The following is a 19512-nucleotide window of genomic DNA, read 5'->3' on the forward strand; positions in this document are numbered from 1 at the left end:
TGACAAATTAAATTCATTCAGCAATGGTTTCATTATGACTATGATTTGACAGACCATAACTAACAAATACTGTACATATTTAGATTAAGACTTTTAAAGCTTGGGACACTATGTGGCGGTCTGTCACATAAAATCTCAATAAAGTAATTTGATGTTTGTGGTTGTAACGGCGGGGAAATGTGCGAAAGGTGCATTCAGGGAGTATGAGTAGATTTCAAAGTGTTTCATTTTAAAACTGTTGTGGGGAAAAAAAGGAAAGAAAAATCCTGTTCAGTTTTCCCAGCCTACTCTGTGATAATAATGCAACATTAAGCCTTCGTGTACTGTGCATCCACCCTCACTGTTAACACTCTAACCCCTGAGGAGAAGCTCCTCCTGCTCATCTGCTGCTCTGGACCTAACCGCTAACTTCCAGCAACACACAGCCTAACCAGCAGAATGCCACAGTGTGTGTCCGTCTCTGCCTCTCTCTGTGCTCTGCCGGGTTTGTCGGAGTTTTAAAAAAACGGAAGGTTTTTATGTTTTCCTCCTTCACCCTCTCGCTCCATTAATACAAAATCTCCAAGGCCGGGCTTTCGACTCACCTCCTACCCCCTCACACCCCCCAGTCTCTGCAGATGTGTGTTTGGTTGTGTTGCTCACATCTCGTGCATGGTCGTGGTTTTTCTCCAAGCTCAGCTGCTCCGTGTTTCTGTGCAGCTTCGCGGCGTGAAGGGAGGCTGCAGTGGGTTTGGACCTTGTATCTTCACCCCCAGGAGTGTGTGTATGTGTGTGTGACTGCATAGATGCATTGTTCTTGAGATCCCACTTAGTTTAGTTTCGTATTTTTATATTCTCTGCGTTTCGCAGGCATTAAAAACAACACTAAGTGAGAGATGAATCCCAGACGGATGCTGCCAGCCGTCTCCATTCCTGTGCTCAAAGCTTTCTCTCTCCCACACAGAGACCTCAGAGGATGAAGAAGAGGACGAGTCGGATTCGGACGATGATGACGGCGACGAGGATGATGATGATGGCGGCTGTGAGGAGAGCGGACTGGGTCTGCTGGCCAGGTTTGCGGCCAGCGCCCTCCCTGTCAGCCCGCCCCCGTTGAGCCTCCTCCATGACGGGAAACACTGCAGCAGCAGGCAGAGCACGCTGGGTAATCCCAAACGCACGCAGATTATCTGAGTTCTGACTCGGATAAAGTTCTAGATCATCATTTCTAATTGGATGATTTCTTTCAAATTTATTGTACCGTTAAAAATTGTAAACTTCTGTGTGTTTTGGGGGGATTTTATGTACTAGACCGGTGGCTTCTAAAAACTTTGACCTAAAAAATCAAAAAATCTTCTAGCTTAAGCAGTTTTACAAGATTTTTTTAATGCAGTACATGCACAAATAATGGAATAAGGTTTTTACTTCCAAACTGTGTGCTTTATTGACATAATTTTCCATTAAATACTTTATGTTCAAGTGAAGAAAATATATTCAATCCCTTTATGTAAGAGTATGGATGCACCGATATGAACATTTGGGCCAATCTCGATATCCGAAATTAATATCGCCGTTAAGGCAGATAACCAATATTTACGGATATCGTAAATGTTACATATGACTACTCTTTAGACAACTTGAAAAAAGCAATCACATTGCTGACTTCACTACTGGTTCTCTGCTTTAGTTAAACTACCCACAATCCTTTGCTGCTTCTCTAACACTTTCACGTGTCAAACTTTCTCCCCCTCATAAATAAACAGCAGCAAGATGAAAATAAATATTGGTTATTAACATTCTGGCAAGTTTTTATTATTTATTAGTCCAATGCCGATATGTTAAACAATGATTAATAGCGGCCGATACCAATATTAGTGCCAATATATTGTGCATCCTTATGTAAAAGTGTAACAACGTTTTACATTTTGAAAACTAAAAACTGAAATATAGATATAGAAACATAGATATAGAGACATAGATATAGAGACCAATAAGCTAATTTGTTCCATGTTGTTTTTGTGGCTTTGAACAAATTTTGCTTTGCTGGACCAAAGGCAAAAATGGTTCTCTGGGCGTTCCTTTTAATTTAAGTAATTTAAGATGGAAGAAAAAGGATGTTGTGGTTATGAACAAGAAAGTTAATGTGGTGAATACAGGATAATCCTGAAGGACAACCTGCTAGAGTTGGGATGTCCAAAGTGTGGCCCTTGAAATAATTTTGGTTGTCCGTGTTTCTTTTAAAAAGAAACTCCTTTTTATGTTTTGGATCTTAAAGAATTTATAGATTTCATAAAAAATATTGTTCAGCAGGTAAAACATTTTTCATTTTAAATTTAACACATTTTATGGCCTCTGAGTAGTTCATTTTTGCCCATTTCTAAACACAGAAGCAAAGCTCTATTTGAAATGTACAGGTTAAAGAATGGCCCAGTCAAAGTCCAGACCTAAAACCAACTGAGAATGCTTTGCATCACATTTTCTCTGTCAGGTTCACCCGAGTGCGAGTGGTCCGATTCCGGCTCGGACTTGAGGCAGAGGAAGTTCCCCTCCCTCCTGCACGGGCGGCGCTCCGCCCCCGAGCTCCCCCACCTGCCGCCGGCGACCCGCCGAGGCGACCAGCCCAGCCCCACCAAGCGAGACGAAGCACTGCCGGTCAAGCGAAAGCCTCTGACGAAAGCCCGCCCCTCGCCTCGATCTCCGCGGAGATTCAGCTTCGACCTCTCCGCCGGCGTCGGGGGCTTCAGCGAGGACGAGGGCTGGAACCGGCGGCGCAGCGAGCGGATCTTCCTCCACGACGCCAGTCAGATGTCCGTGTCGACGTCTTCCTCCACCAGTCAGAGCTCCTCGTCCTCCGCCTCCGCTCCGCCTCTCACCCCGAAGCCGTCCTCCAAACCGAAAACCCCTCCAGCGGTAGGAGAGGGAAAAGACATGATGAAAGTACGTCAGTTGTTTCTCAACAGCTGTAAATTGGTGCAGGACAGCTTCTATGGCTGTTTTTAGTCCAGTGGAATAAGTTCAATTTGGGAACAAAATTTAATTTTCAGCATTTTCAGCTGGTGCGATTCACCTTTACACCGCACTGTGTCAAACGAGTCAAACTATTAGAAAATCCTCTTCAGCGCCTCGCCTCTGGTGGCGCTGCAACCAGAACAACTGAAGGAAGCGGCACAAAAACCTCTGAAGAAGAGAGTAGCTTCCTTTTTCACAAAATGTACACAAAAACAATGGAGTAGCATCAGATTTTAGCGGTTGAAGGATTTCTCTTTTGTCTTTGGTAAAAGATCACAAGCCGTTTCTCCCGCTAGCGCTAGACTGCTACGTTTGTTTTGGATATTTTTACCCAGAATGCTCCGCATTGTAGTCGCCATCCACAAATTCATTCGAACCCCATCAGAATTCACTTCAACTGAGACCCAGGTGTTTAGGCAGACCATAGATCACTTTTTTGACACACATCAGGGTTGGAGACAGACTATAATGCATGGCATTCTGGGTAAATACAACGCGTGTGTCTAGCACCAGCGGGAGAAATGACTTGTAGTCTTTTTTCAACGACAAAAATGAAGTCTTACCACCGCTAAAATCTGATGCTACTCCATTTTTGTTTACATTTTGTGAAAAAGGAAGTTGCGCTTGTGTCTTCTTCAGAGGGTTTCATGGTGTTTCCTTCAGTGGTTCTGGCTGCAGCGCCGCCACAGGCGAGGAGGGAAACAGGTTTTTAAAGAGTTTGTATAGTTTGAGCCCTTTCAGCGAGACAGCAAACCGCAGCAGCTGAAAACGTTGCAACTTTGTTCCCCAATCGAATCGAGTCTACCGGACTATCAGGTGTGAAAACACCTCGCTGAATAAAACAAGTCCTCTTCTCCATCATCTTCCCCGTCTATTTCCGATGCTCCTTCCCTCCATCCTCAAACTCTGCGTCCTTTTCTTGTCTCTTGACATTTTTCTGAGTGAGCGCGTCGAAGTGCCAGCAGGGTTTCTCTGCGCTTCAGCTCTCTCCTGCTATCTGTGTCGTGTTGTTGACGAGAGGGAGGACAACTGCAGGCAGTCTGGGAACTTTACACCCTCAGTCTGTGTGTTAAGATGGAAATCTGTCCAGAAGACGCTAGCTGCTGTTTTTCATTCATACACATTCCTCATTTCTTTACGTTTCCTCCCTTCAAACAGAAAAAGAAGCAGAAGGACACTTCTGTGCCGGTCAGCCCGTCCACTTTGTGCAGTCCGGTCTCTGATGGGCCAGCGCCTCTAAGCCCGGCACATAAAAGCCAATCTAAAGGCAAAAACAAAGCAAGAGAGGTCAGTAAGGGGGGGAAATTTGTTGCTACACTGCAAAAATATACATCTTGCCAAGTATTTTTGGTCTAATTTGTACTGCAAATATCTTAGTACACTTGAAAAACTAGCTTAGCAGTAACATTTCAGCAAGATGGAAGAGACTTTTTTTAAGTCAATATTTTTGTAATATTGATGAAAAAGTGCTAGTTCCACTGGCAGTTTATTTCACTTATAGCTAGTATATTTTTATCGATCAGGAATTATTGATTTAAAACAAGCCCCTATTTCTTGATGAAGTGTTAAGCTAGTAAGCTAGTTTTGTTTATTCAAATGTACTTAGATATTTGCTCTGGAAACTGGGCCAAAAATACCTGGTAAGATTTTCTGTTTTTACAGTGCATTCAGATCGTAATTTGATCAAAATAGCCTAGTGCTTGACGTAGGCTATTTTGTCCTGAGCTGAAACAGTTGCCTTTCTTAAGCATTGTCTGTGAGTTTTTCTAAATGCTAACGAATCACCGGGGTCTCCTCGTAGCCGTCCAGGGGCGCCGTGAGCCGGCTGATGGAGAGCATGGCGGCGGACGAAGACTTCGAGCCGAACCAGGACAGCAGCTTCAGCGAAGACGAGCTCCTCCCGCCACGAAACAGCAGCGTCTCCGAGAGGTCGTCCACACCCGGTCGGCATCCGCCCAAGCGCACACCATCCGCCGCAGGACTGGGAGAAGGAGCGTGCTAACGGCTGCTTTGTGTTGTCGTGTTCAGCTCCAGTGCAGTGCGTGTTGGATAAGGACTCCCTGGTGGACGGACTCAGAGTTCTGATCCCGATGGACGACCAGCTTCTCTACGCAGGACACGTCAACACCGTACACTCCCCTGACATGTGAGCACAGCTGAAGGCTCTGAACCTACAGATAAAGTTGAACACGCGCTACCTGGCGTACCTGTTGAACCCGTCTGCTCTTTACCCCATTAAAGTCGCTGATTGCAGTATTTTTGTGGATATTTTGTGAAAGATTTTGGGCAGTCAACACTAAAAGTACAGATAAAAATCTCACCAGTGTTGTGTTTATTTGCAGTTTCACCTGCAAGTCAATAATTTCAACTTTCACAACACATTCTCATTAGGTCCTGAATTTGACTAGGCCGTTCTAAATGATTATATCCCCACAGCATAATGCTGCCACTACCATGTTTCACCACAGGGATGATGTGTTTAATTTGATGGACTCCATTAATTATGTGACTGCTCCAATACACGTTGGCGTTTCTTTAAAGGTGCAAGAGTAAATGGGAGCTGGGGGGGGGGAAATGCACACCACACTTTTCAGATTTCTGTTTGTAAAAATCTCAAAACCATTCACTTTAAAATTATGCACAACTTTATGTCGGCCTGTCACTTAAAATGACAATAAAATTCAGATTTTATTTTGGTTGTGACATAAAAACATGTGCAAAGCACCATATACCATTTTTAATTTAACTTATATCAGGATTTTTTCTTCTATTTAATTTTCTTTTAGTTAACTTTAGATTCACTTCTTACGGTGGAAGTTCTGCCTTTCACCGCTTTTCAGTCCAAGTTGAAGTAACAAGGCGGCAGTTTAAAAAAACAAACAAAAAAACGACCTGGTACCCATCAGGGGAGTCGGTACCGAGATAAAGATACAAAGTCCAATTAAATAATTAAAATCCACAGCCACTTCACAGTTACCCCAACACCTCTGACCCCTTTCCTTCTTTTTTCCTGTCCTCCTGTCTGCAGTTACAGTGTGGTGGTGGAGGGGGAGCGAGGCAACCGACCGCACATCTACTGCTTGGAGCAACTGCTGCAGGAAGCTGTGAGTAAACCGCAGCTCTCTCACGTACGTCCGTCTGCTCCTCCACGCCGCCTTGAGGAGGTGGAGACATGAAAGGTGTTGAACAAATGGGAAAAATCAGTGTTGAAATGTCACGCAATTCCAGATAATCGACGTAAAGCCTCCGTCCGTGCGTTACCTCCCAGAGGGCACCCGGATCGCCGCCTACTGGAGCCAGCAGTACCGCTGCCTTTACCCAGGAACCGTCGTCAACGGTGCGACTGCGGCACACCCGGCATTTCCTCTACATGCAATAGTTGATGCTCCTTTATTAAACATGGCGGCAGTGATTGCGGTTCGGAAGACGCTTTAACGTTTTTTTTTTCTTTTTATCATCATTCCTCCCAAACAGGAAGCTCAGACATCGACGAGAACGACGATCTGATCACAGTCGAGTTTGACGACGGCGACACAGGACGCATCCCGCTCTCCCACATCAGGCTGCTGCCGCCGGACTACAAGATCCACTGTGAGCAAACACACAGACAGCTTCTTCCTCATCAAGGAAACCATCAGCAGGCATCACAAATATGCTCCATGAGCTCAAACAAACTTGTCTCTCGCAGCATTTTTGCTCTCAGATGTTGATTTTACTTTCATTTGCCAGTAGATATCACTCAATACCCAGATATTTAAATGCAACTCTGGTCTTTCTGCTTGTGTCTGCATGTGTTTTTCTCAAAGCCGCACCCTTCCTGAGATTTTTAAATAAATAAAAGGAGGGAAATGGGGTTCATAAGATAATACTGAAACATTTGGGTACATCTCTGTTGTTGGTTTCTGCACGTCAGAGGCTGAATCTCTGTCTTACATTTTCAAAGCAACGTGCTTCCAGCATGTTTTCGTGATAGAATAAAATTTCCCAAAACAGCCAAACATATCGATACAGTCAGGAGTTTGTAGATTGAAACTCGAGCTGTTCACTGCAAAAACACAAAATCTTACAAAGACACTTTTCCCAATGTGTAAGTGAAATAATGTCAGGGGAGCTCGACATTATGGAACTATTTACTTAAATCAATCTCCTATTTCTTGCTGTAAAGTAATTTCAAAGTTAGGTGTACTTACATATTTGCACTAGAAACCAGACCAAAAGTACTTGGCATGATTGTTTTTGTTTGTTCTTGTAAACAGTTAAAGTTTCTGTTTAAATATAAGGAGGGCACAGTTTGTATTTTTGGAGTCGGAAGGAAAAATCTCTATTTTTTATTTGTTTGTTTTGTTTTGTTCTTTCGCAGGCGCAGAGCCGTCCCCTGCGCTGCTTGTGGCCGGCCCGTCCAGGAGGAGAGTGCGCAAATGCAGCAAGGAGGCGGGAGCAAAGCCAGAGGAGACCACACCCAGGATCAAAGGGAAACCGGGCCGCAAGCCAAAACCCAAACCAGGTAAAACCTGCTCCGTGATGTCACATGTAGCATAGACAGCGAGGCCACCAAGGGAGTAAATGGTCGCTACCAAACAATGTTTAGCATTAGTATTTCTTATGAATGTTAATAGGAGGGAGGAGGAGACGAGCTTAAAAACACTGATGTTTGACTTAAATGTTTTCAGCTTGATTGGCCTTTACTGTTTTTTTCCTCAGAAATTTGGCTGGTGGTCATACCGTAACTCATTCTCATCAGGTCACGCTGACAACGCTCTTCAGTGTGGATGTTGTTACTGATTAAAGAAAATCAGTGAGGCGTTTAAAACAGAATGAAGTTGGAGGAAACACATAGAAAGAAAGGTTGTTTTGGGGGTTTATAAGATGCTAAAGCAGGTTTTGAGTGTTAATTCAATCGTTTTCTTTTTGTCTTAAAATGGCCTTTTACTTACTGAAAGTGTGACTTCGCCTCTTCTAGTGTGAATAATTCTCCATTATATTGCTCTTGAATACTCCCCAAACGCCATATCAAATGTTAGTGTAGTGAAACGATTCAAAAAAAGTGAAGATGCCGTATATCTGCATTAACATCAGCGAATGTTTGTCACTTTTTAACATATCCGTGTTGATCCTCGGAGTAAAACTGGGCCAAAATGAACAATCGATGTCCAGCCATCTGTTCACACACTGAAGTCAGTACAGGAACTCCACGAAACAAGAACCAGACATGTTGTTTTGGATTCTGGACCACCCACTGAAGTGCCTTATTTACCCATTCACAACTCTGTTATTTTGTATATATAAAACAAAGCAATAGAAAACTCTCACTGTCAATTTAAGCCATTTGTCGCTAGCTGGAGCCAATATGAATCGTGAGTGTCAGACGTCCCATATTTTAGCCCGTCTGTCTGATTTCACTTTATTCTCGCGTTGTTGTTTTGTGAGGCTCAAAGTCTAAACCAGGACCTGTAATCTGGCGACACATTGCGTGTACAAATTTGCTGACCCTGGTTGTTATTTAGCCGGGTAAGCACTTCTGCAGTGTAATGTTTTCATTTCAGAGATGGTTTCTTGCTGATTTGTCCTCCCTGAACTGTTGGGGAAAAAAAAAAACAACAACTCATGATGCCACAGAATGAAAATGTCAGCACATCCAAGAGACAGCGCTGTTCCGCTTTTTCACATTTTAACACATCACAACCACAAATTGCAGTGTTATTTCTATGTGTTTCTGGATTAGAGCAACAAGGATTAGCTCGTAATGGTGAAGCGGCAATATTACAGATTTGTACTTGTAAATTAATATTAAAAACCTGCTGCGTTTTCCTTCCACTTCTCAAATATGCATTACAACATGCAGATATATCTGCAGAACACTATAAAATAAATGACGTAGTATTACGGCCAGGCTAAGAAAAGAAAAATGAAATCAATAAAGTTATTCGGAGGGAAAAAGTCATAATGCAAGAAAAAAGTTGTACAAGCCATATTATGAGAATAAATGAAGTCCTCACAATGGTGCAAGGAAAAGACGCAATAATATGAGAAGTCTTAATTCAAGGAAAAATTTATGCGAGAATTAAGTCCTAATATTATGAGAAAAGTTGATAAAAATTAATACAAGAAGGTCACCAAATTATGAGAATTAAATCATTAAATCCCAAAATACAAGAAAAAAACTCATACTACCCAAAAAGTCATAATAATACGAGAGAAATGTTGAAATGATGTGAGAATAAAGTCATATTACCAGGCTAAAATCATAATAATATGAGAAAAATGTTGTATGACAGTGCAATCAAAAAATGAGAATAAACTGATAATAATAGTAGAATGAAGACGCAATTCGATGACGACTCCTAAACGAAAAATAATAAAAGACTAAAATGAGGAACGTTGAGCATCTTGTGAAGTTACTCAATGGGACATACTTTATCTTTTAACACATGAACATCAAATGATCAGTTCCTTCAATTTTACAACTTTCTACTGGTATTTTTGTGTCTTTATCCTGATAATATTATAACTTTAACTCTCGAAACTTCAAAAAAAAAAAAAAATCTCATAATCTGACGCTAATGTCATAAAAATCAGTGTTTTGCTGTAAGAAAAAGAAAATCGAAAATCCCCGTTTCCTTTCCGCTTCTCAGACGCCTCCATAAATCAAGAAGGTCGGGAGAAAGCTGATCCTCTACCCCCCTCAACCCAGTCCGCCGAGAGACCTCCAGCTCCAGCAAAACCGGCCCAGGACAGAACCTCCTCTGTCCAGAAAACTGCTCAGGAAAAGCCCCGCCCTGCGTCCCGACCGACCATGGCCACGCCAGCCAAACCCGACCGGAAGAACTCCGGTGCTTCCTCCGCGAGCAGCCCCACTCTCCCCAGTCCGGTGCCCCGGAAGAGTGGCTCGGCCCAGTCTCCCGTTTCCAAGCCGTCCCGGGTCCTCCCCTCTTCTCTCTATCCCTCCACGTATGGGAAGGTTCTGACGGTGGATCTGTACAGCGAGCCCAATTTGACCTCTTACACCAACCAGCGGCGAGACAGAGAGAGCAGCAGCTCCATCAGCCCCACCGCCAGCAGGCCCGTGCCGAGGCATTCGATCACCGTTTCCTCCTCTGCACCCAAACCCGCGGCTACGTCCACACCCAGACCCGCCGCCGTCTCCTCGTCCAAAACGAAATCGGATCATCAGAGCAGATCCTGCCTCGGCTCCGGACTGATCCCCAGCCCCATCTCCAGGCTGCCAACCGGCAAACCCAGTTCGTCACTGACCCCCAGACCATCGTCGGCGTCACTGACACCAACTGGCACGCCCAAACCCAAACTGAAGATCCCATCATCTTCAGACCAGATGTCCTCCAGACCCATGTCCAGGCCCAAGCCCATCTCCGGACAGAGGAAGTCCTTGTCCGCAGAGCCCCTCGTCAAGCTGGACCACGAAGGCGTCACTTCCCCGAAAACCAAAAAGACCAAGGCTTTGATGTTGCTAGAGGGACGCGACATCAGGCGTGACCACGCCCCTATCGCCACTTCCTCGGCCAACCAGAAGCTTCTGAAGGCAAAGACGAGAGGCCCGGAGAGGGCGACCAGTCTGCCTGAGAGGGAGTCTGCCTACAAGACCTCAGTCCTGGCTAAGGACCAGCTGGAGAGTCGGGGGAGTGGAGGTAGAGGACAGGAGGTGGACACTAGAGAAGAGAAGGCTAAAAAAGAGGAACGAAAGGAGATGAAGAGGGAGGAGAGGAAGATGAAGGAGGAGTCTCAGAGTAGCAGCAGCTCCGAGTCGGAGGAAGAAGGGGAAAATGGGAAGGTGAAGAAGAAGAAGAAATGCACCTCTAGCTGCTCGTCCTCTTCTTCGTCCTGCTCTGGCTCCTCCTCTTCATCTTCTTCTTCGTCGTCCTCGTCGTCTTCGTCGTCGACTGATGACTCGTCCTGCAGCTCAGATGAGGAGAGGACCCCTACACCGCCGCCTGGACCCCTCCAGAAAACTCCTACACAGGACAAACCTAAAGACAACATCAAAGAGGAGGAGGTGAAAGAAGAGGTGGAAATCAAAGTGGAGGAGGAAGAGTTATCTGCTCACTCAGACTCTCCCTCCCCATCGAGTCCTCCGGTCTCAGCCGCTCCGGCTCCCAGTAAACCGACAAAGCCCGCCACCGGGAAGGGCTCCGGACAGAGGGGCCGTCCACCGAAACCGAAGCCAAGCGGGGGAGAGGGAAAAGCGGGGAGGCCCAAGAGGAGAGAGGGGGTCCACCTGCCCACGACGAAGGAGCTGGCTAAACGTCAGAGGCTGCCCAGTGTGGAGAACAGACCCAAGATCTCTGCTTTCCTCCCGGCCAGACAGCTCTGGAAGTGGTTTGGGAAACCCACTCAGGTGAGAAGGACAAAACTTTGAGAAATTATGAAATAAAAATTAAAAAAACCGAACCCAAAGTCACATTTTTCCCCTCCTGCTGTCGTTCTCCAGAGACGCGGCATGAAGGGGAAAGCCAAGAAGCTCTTCTACAAGGCCATCATGCGTGGCCGAGAGACGATCCGCATCGGGGACTGCGCCGTGTTCCTGTCCGCCGGGCGGCCCAATTTGCCCTTCATCGGCCGCATTCAGAGCATGTGGGAGTCCTGGGGCAGCAACATGGTGGTCCGGGTCAACTGGTTCTACCATCCAGAGGAGACGAACCCTGGCAAGAAACTCACCGATAAGAAGGTCAGACCTTATATAAGAAGAAGTTACATTTTGTTCCATAGCACAATTCAAACCAGTGGTGTTATTGGTCATATTTATTGAGAAGGGCTTCGTTTTTTAAAGCATACGACTTTGTTTTCATCGTAGAACTGGGATCAGATGTGCGGTCAGTCTTTACCAGCGGCTCTGCACTCTTCCATCCAGAGGAAAGACTTCATGGAGGTGAGAGGAACGCAAATCCAACCATCTCTTGCTGTTGTATCCCACATACATTTATTGTTGAAGAAGGCAAAGGAGGAACTCGACATGTGATAGATACTCAACACAACCGAGGTAGAAATTGTAAGGCTACAGCATTCAAAATGCGTGGAAAATTTTATTTCTAGCGTTTTTTTTAACATCGAACATCATGAAAGTTAATGACTAGTGTTTCAGCTGCTCTCTGAGCATTTCTCCCACGGGAGATGTGGATATGTGAGCACACTGACAACACAGAGGCAAACAGGAAGCAGCAGCAGCCAATGTAGTCTTTCTTTCATTGCAACCATTATTGTGAAGTGTGAAAAAAGGTTAAATGTTCAGAAAAAACACAGATCTGTTGCAAGACGCGTGTTTTGAAATAGTCCGCGCTTGTTGAACGTTGCTTGCTCCAACGACATGAAGGTGATTTAAAATCAGAGAGTGGACAAAGAAACTGTTGACAGAGGAAGAGTTCAATAAAAAGGTTTTTAAATGCCGTGGTTGCGGCTTGAACTCGCAGTTAGGTTCAGATCAAGACAAATAATCAGCTGGTTGTAAATTTAAATATTCTATAAAAGTTTGTATAAAAGCTCTGTGTTCGTTGGCGAAATGCGTCTATACTCGGCAAACTTGCTTTTGATCAATTTCATCCGATCATTCATCACCCATGACTGCTTCTCTGTAGAGATTGGTTTATGTTTGGCTATGTATGTTTTCCATTTGTTACTGCACTGCCAGGCATTTTTTCCTTTAGTCTTCAGTTCTGATACTTTGATATTTTTCTTTATCGACCCACGTGTTTTCCTTCGCCAACCTCTACATTTCGTCTGTAGTTGTCCTGAAGGCTAGACACATCTGACTGTGTTCTGCCTCTGCCTTCAAGCAGCTTTGTAATCTTTTTCATTGTTTGAGTTGACAGCTTTCTTGTCAAGATTGTTTTCTGTCTATCAGCCAACAACAACAGCACACTAAGGGCAGCAAGGCTTGCATGTTCTTTTTGATGTCACCATTTGTTCATGTAATTCACCGTGCAGGTTGATGGTTTTTCTCCTTATTCTTCTTCGTCTGTAGACAAATATTGTTTGCTGCAACAGATACATTTATTTTTAGACAAAGATTCTCAAAGGCAGACTATTAGTTTGTCAAAATAAGTAGCTTGTACTCAATATTTCTTCTTGTAGAAGAGCAAACAGCTGACTCTGCAAAACTGATTAGATTAAACTACTAGAGCTAAAATTCTGACTTAATCATTTTAATCATGTTTTCCGTGAAACATAAACATGTATGGAAGCCTTTAAATAAATATGGCATAATCTCACATTTTAATTACCAGGTAAGCACATATTGGTATCTTTAGCAAACTGTTGAAGTCAATTTTATTGACTTTTTAATTGGTTTTTCATTTTATTTGTTCAGAGTTGATCAAAGTTTCTGTGAATTTCTAATCGATAATTCATTGTTTTCTGTTTCCATGGTGTTCCATAGTTGGACTGTGACACAGAGCCTGTATCTCCTAGTCGCTCTTCAAAATAGGAAAGACCAGACATGCCCTGGAATTCAAAAGAAGAAAATAAAAATAAAATTACTCACTCAAACTTACTCATAAACCCATAGTTCTTAGTAATGAAGTTAAGTTTATAGTTTAAAACAGCTGGTAGTGAAGCATCAAAGACATAAACTTGTGAAAATTGCTAACCTCTACAGAAAAGAGAAAAGGCTTTTTGGAAAGAAAAACTCAAATTCAATTTAGTTTTATTTATGCAGCATCAATTCACAACAAATGTCGTTTTGAGGCTCTTACAAAAAATCAATTCAGTTCAGTCAAACATTCCTACCAATTGATCCTACAAGGACTGAACAATAAAGCAATAATATTGCAATAGACACATTGATTAATGTCAATAAATATAACATCTGATAGAATGTTCAATAATTTCACTGAACTCCAATACAAAACCGCACAGCATTCTGGGAGATGTAGGCAGAGGAAAGGCTTTAGCCGCCAAACCTCTCATGGCCGGCTAAGCAAGGGTGGTGGCATCAACTAAGTCACTGCTAGGTAACTCTTTGGTTACCTAGCAGCATCCTTCTTGATTAAGTTGTGGTTACCTAGCAACAACAAGTTTAATTATTTAAAGTTTGGACTTGTTTCACTTCCAAATTGTAAACTTGTTCCTTTTCTAAGACATTTTTAATAAAAATCTGGTGCACTCTACAAGTAAATTGATAATGATCAAATGAAAAAAAATCTATACAGAAAAGTTAATTTGTTTAAAAATTAATTAAGCTAAAGGACGCTTTTTTGGTCAGTGATTATAGTGCTGCCATAACAGCTAACTTTACTTTAAAGCCTTTTGGAAAATCTTTCCTATTGTCTGCACTCCTCTGCATGAGACTAATGCCTAAATGCCAAATATTTTTACAGTAACATGGAAATCGCTCCTCATTAAAACCCGTGTCTGTGTCGCAGCGCGCCCTGTACCAGTCGTCTCACAGCGACGAGAACGACGTGCAGACCATCAGCCACAAGTGTTTGGTGGTGAGCGTGGAGGAGTACGAGCAGATGGTCCACACTCGCCGCTACGCCGACAGCGAGGACCTCTACTACCTGGCCGGCACCTACGAACCCACGACCGGAATGATCTTCAACACGGACGGCGTTCCGGTCATCTGCTAGACGAGCTACTGAAAACCAAATCACGACGCGACCTCATGGGGAGTTCGGCCCAATCTGCGGTCTGATCACTGATGTTAATGGGTTTTTTTTTGTTTTGTTTTGTTTTTTTCTGAATTGGAACCGTGACTCCATGAACTGAACCGCTCCCACACCATGTTATACTTCAACAAAAAGAGACTGTCGAAGACAGCTCTGACTATGGAGATGAGGAACACTACAGACAGTATTAAAAAAAAAAAGGACCGGTCTCCTGAAGCATTTGCACACACAGACGTCGTTATCCCACTCTGTTCATGGGGGACAAAGGCATGAATACTTCCTATTGCGTGTAAATATCTCCCCTGCAGAAACACGTGTGTATGCTCACACGTGTACAAACACAATGTAAATACTTCCCCCATGTAAGAGACGCAGGTATCTAGAGGAAAATCTAGGTGTTTTATTTTCGTGTGATAGATTTATGTCAGAGTACTTTTTTTCTGAAGAGGTAAACAGTAAAGAAGCTTTAACGAACTGTGAATGATGAAACAGGAGGGGGGCACATGCCTGTTCGCCCTAGTATGGGTGGTGGGGTAAAGCTGGTGTGATGTTGTGATCATGATGTTCCCGTGGTGATGTTACAGTCCTGTTACAGTCATATAAATGTGTGTACAGAACAGCAGGAGCGACAGACGCAAAGAAAGAAATGCACAGAGAGAGGAGAGGTAGACTCCTACCATCGCAATCCAACAGAAAGCACTTAGAAACACTTAAAAGTCTCGTTTCCTAATATTTATCCCCCCGCAAATCCCCCGCCGTCCTCCTGACAATCGGAACTCAGGGCGAAGCGTCCCTGCGCTGTTGAAATTTGACTCCCTCGTTAACTCAGGCTAAGGAGAGGAAGAGATGCATCTTTGAAAGCACTTCTCTTTTTTTTCTGTTTTTCTTTGGGGGGGGAGGGAGAGGGGTTTCTCTTTGTACATGTGTACAAATCCACAGTGAAACACACTATGAAAGGAAACCAGCTGCAGTCTGAGGATCTTCTGTCACATTTGCCCATTTTACACCCACGTTCAGCATCGCGTTTCTGCACTTCTATGAATCAGTAGGCATGGGTTGGTATCAGATTCTCCTTGTTTAACCTTGAGTAGATAAAAAAAACAACAAGGTTTCACTTTATTTAGCAAAAAATTGTAAAACACAATATCACCGATTTTATTTAAAGCAGAAATAGCATTTATTCCTGCTGTTTCTAAAATATTATAACCTGAGTGAAGTCGGCCCCCCCACCTACTTCAAATCAGACAAAATTGGTGTCAATAGTATAATATATAGTATAACATATAACTTTTAATTCTCTGTGACATTTATTACTTTGATTTTAATACTAAACCAAAATATAGAATGAGCAATCTCTGAAATTTAGCTTTTTAAATATTCTTGCATCCCATTTAGTTATTTGTAGAGTAGCACAAGTTTAAGAAGCTGATATTAGTTGTTTAATAAGTTGGACTGTTTGGGTCGCTAGCCTGCAGTCTGCTGCTTTACAGCGGCAGCTTGCCAAACGTAGCATGACTTACAAACTTTCTGTAAGTTTCTCCTCTGCCCTCGAACGTTTTTCTTATATTTTTCACCACAAAAGAGAGAAATGTAGTCATGTTCAATAAAGTTTATAAATCCATCATTACATGACACATTTTATAGATAAATTAGACTTATGTTTTCAACTTTTTATTTCTGATAAGATCATTTTCTACCTAAAGCCGATTAAAATCTTAGATTAGAATATTAAATCAAACTAATAAAAAGCATTTTAATGCAGAAATGTGAGCAATGAAAAGTATTTTTTTATACCCGCTTGAAGGTTATTTTCAAAATGCAGTTTTAACCTGAAAAACGAGCCTCATCGGAACGCCTATTCTAATTTATTCAATGATGTGTTACCTGAATCTCAAAAATATGCTCATTTTATTTCTCTTTGCAAATTATTCAAAATGTTTGTTAGGATAATGAACTGAAATGAAATCACATTTAAATCTAAATATTTGTTGCAACCCTCCCACCCCCACCAAAATTTAATGTAATATTTTGTATTTTAACACAAAAATCTAAAAATGTTGCCTTTTTAAAAAAAAAAATTCTTGTTTATCATGAAATGACCAAAACCAATATGGCCTCCATGGTACTGGTAACCAGCCAATGCCTACAAGGTGCAGGTGAATGGAGGAAAAAGGGATGACCTGATCTCAGTCTGTGTGTGGGAACATTGGGATCAGGAATCCCAGTTGGTGGGAATATTTTTCTTTAATGGTTATAAACACTGCAGTCAGTCCAAGATTCTTCAAGGTCATGGCGCTGATTTTCACCGTGCAGCTGTCGAAACTGATTCGATCAGCATAACTCAATTTTAAACACTCATTTTCCACAGCCAGGCTTCCTTCATTCCCTTATTTTGTCTGCAACCTTCAAGTGTCCTATGTTTAGTGTTTTCTTTCTTGCTTTCTTTCCTTTTTTTTTTAACGATTCAGCTTCTGCTGTTTTGTGGGAAAGTTTCTTCGCCGTCTCTAATCGCACGCTTCCCTCCAAACAATCACCATTTCCACATGAGTGCACTTTGAATAAGGAGACTCTGAGTCTTGTATTGTGTCTTCCTCAAGTATTTACTCCCACCGGTCACCCCTCTCTTTACCCAGGTAAATGAAAAAACAAGTGCAGCCACATCCATCGTAACACATTCTAGTTGCTGGTTCTTTTTAGCTGCCTGTGTTTTATTTTTCTATGTGCCTCATTAAAGTGTAATTTTTTTTTCCCTCCTGTTTTTTTTTTTTCAGTAAGACTGTTGAATGTCATGCTCAGGATCGTGAGTGCTATACGCCGCCTTACTTTCCCAGGCCTTATAACAATGTTTTGCCAACAATGTGTTTTTTTTTGTCTCCCTTCTTGATCCACAATGTCTTCAGGTCCAGAGGAATAGTCAATTTTATCCCAGTCTTTTTCGCCTTCTTTATTATACCGTTTTCTAAAGGCTGTCAGATGTGTCCGTAAAATATATGGCATTTTACTGTATGTAGCTGCGTTGCTCCCTCTTTTCCCGGTAAATCACGGTATGATCAACTTTAGTGAAAGTACAACGGTTGAAATAATCGATATAAAAATGTAATAGCATAATGTTTTAACCCGTTTATTTATAACATAAGCGAGAACTGGTTCCAGTTAGCAAGAAAAAAGTGCGCCCGTTTCCTTTGCGGCCAGCTGACCGGCAGTGCATAGATTGTTCTCCTTTAGTTTCCACATAACGACTAAATGTATTTTTAGTGACTGGAAATATTTCCAAGCTGCCAAATATGCATTGCAGCCTTATTTCAGCCAGCTGACTGGCAGTGTTCAGTACTCCCAGTCACACCAGCACTTTTCTTCTAATAAAAACAATAACTTTAACCCATAGGAACTGGATGCCAGGAAACGTTAACGGAATTGAACCGTAACTTTTTAAAGACTTTTGTAAAGCTACCTTGTTACCGTGAACCGACCCATGCCTCCTCTTTGCTTTTATCTCTGCCCTTCGGCAGAGTTTGAAGACTGTCTTGTTGATATTCAATAGGTGTTAATATTTTCTACTCTTATCTGGAGACCTTCTGGTTTTGTCCTCTACATTGGTCTGTTTTTGCTTGCCGTCGCCGGCTGCAGAATGTTCAGAAGAACCCGTGTGCCGTCGTGGCATCTTTCTGTTAAATGAAGCATTTCAGTGTGCATTGATGGATAATCCAGACACGACAGCCTCTCCCAGAAAAGGTATTTTTTCTTAAAATGTGCTGCTAATCTATTCGTATTTAAAATAGTTTCAACCAGGTACAGAGTGACTCTATTTGCTGTTTTTGTTTTGTTTTACTTGCTAAAATAATTATCTGCTAAAGTCCCCCATTTTCCTGATTATGCTGCTCTTATGTCCGTTTGAGCGACGGGCGGTGCGGCTGGATCGCGGCCGTGGTATCGGAGTATTGCGGATCCACAGGTCGTGCCGCCGTTTGCAGAGTGAAAATGTTTAAAGTGCCCGTTTATGAATGTTTGTTTATCCCTGGAGCTGCTAAAGCACTTTTTTCTGTATGTCTTGTGTGTGTGTGTAAGGAGGTTGATAAGACATCACAGTCTTATCTCTTGATAACACACACCTACACACCCCCAGAAAGCCCCTTTTACAGGTGTGTGTTACTGCCTTCCAATATTACTTTTCGCCCCCTTATCTCCATCCAAAGCCCAGTCTCCGGCCTAAACAGGGTCCGACACTTACACACTTTTACTCTCCACTACGCTTTATTTTGTTTTGTTTCATACGTTTTAAGAGCCTGATTTTTGTATATGTTGTCGTTATTATGTCTTAGTAATTTTTTTAAAATCTAATTATTATTTTTGCTGTGCTTTTCTTTTTTAAACGTTTGTTTTGTTGTTCATTTCCCGCCTTCTTGCTTCCCCTATCTGAACAATCATCCACGCCTCTCAAGCAATACTGCTGACGGGCACCAGGAGCTAGCTGCTAGAGAGAGAGAGAGAGAGAAATGGAAGAGCAAGCAAACAATAGTATATGAGAGAGAGAAAGAGAGAGAGGTGGACTGGAGGCTGGTTCTTCGTCTGCTGTTCCTTCAGTATCGTTATTGTCCTGTTACAGAGAAAAGATTATTTTGAGAATATACACAAAGAAAAAAAAACATCTAAGTTTTGTAAATTATCCTTCGCTGTCGAGGGAAGAAAACTATCAGAATATACTTTGTCTAATCTTGTAAAAATGAAAAAGAATACATTTTAGAGAAATCTGAAGCTACATATATTCTGTCACCCTGTACTAAATGTGTAAGGAACAGTTTTTGTTTTCCTTGTTTGTTTTTTTACAGACAGCAACCACGTTTATCAGTGTTTCTTTGAAATTGTTTTAGTAAGTAAATATTTTATAGTTAATCAATAAACAGATGGAACTGTA

General features: G+C 42.5%; 1 protein-coding gene across 2 annotated transcripts in view; it reads left to right on the forward strand.

The window, feature by feature from the left end:
• Positions 1-19512, forward strand: part of tnrc18 (trinucleotide repeat containing 18) — a 63995-nt gene extending 44483 nt beyond the window's left edge. For both annotated transcript variants that reach the window (XM_032587750.1, XM_032587749.1), the window contains exons 18-30: positions 944-1141; positions 2465-2913; positions 4144-4272; positions 4787-4928; positions 5014-5131; positions 6014-6089; positions 6214-6322; positions 6460-6576; positions 7346-7489; positions 9618-11335; positions 11429-11665; positions 11792-11866; positions 14355-19512. In XM_032587750.1, coding sequence (XP_032443641.1) covers positions 944-1141; positions 2465-2913; positions 4144-4272; positions 4787-4928; positions 5014-5131; positions 6014-6089; positions 6214-6322; positions 6460-6576; positions 7346-7489; positions 9618-11335; positions 11429-11665; positions 11792-11866; positions 14355-14561 — 3719 coding nt within the window. In that variant the 3' untranslated portion in view covers positions 14562-19512. The remainder of the gene's footprint in view (positions 1-943; positions 1142-2464; positions 2914-4143; positions 4273-4786; positions 4929-5013; positions 5132-6013; positions 6090-6213; positions 6323-6459; positions 6577-7345; positions 7490-9617; positions 11336-11428; positions 11666-11791; positions 11867-14354) is intronic.

This window comes from Xiphophorus hellerii, chromosome 16 (assembly GCF_003331165.1).
Source record: "Xiphophorus hellerii strain 12219 chromosome 16, Xiphophorus_hellerii-4.1, whole genome shotgun sequence".
Classification (NCBI taxonomy): Eukaryota; Metazoa; Chordata; class Actinopteri; order Cyprinodontiformes; family Poeciliidae; genus Xiphophorus; species Xiphophorus hellerii.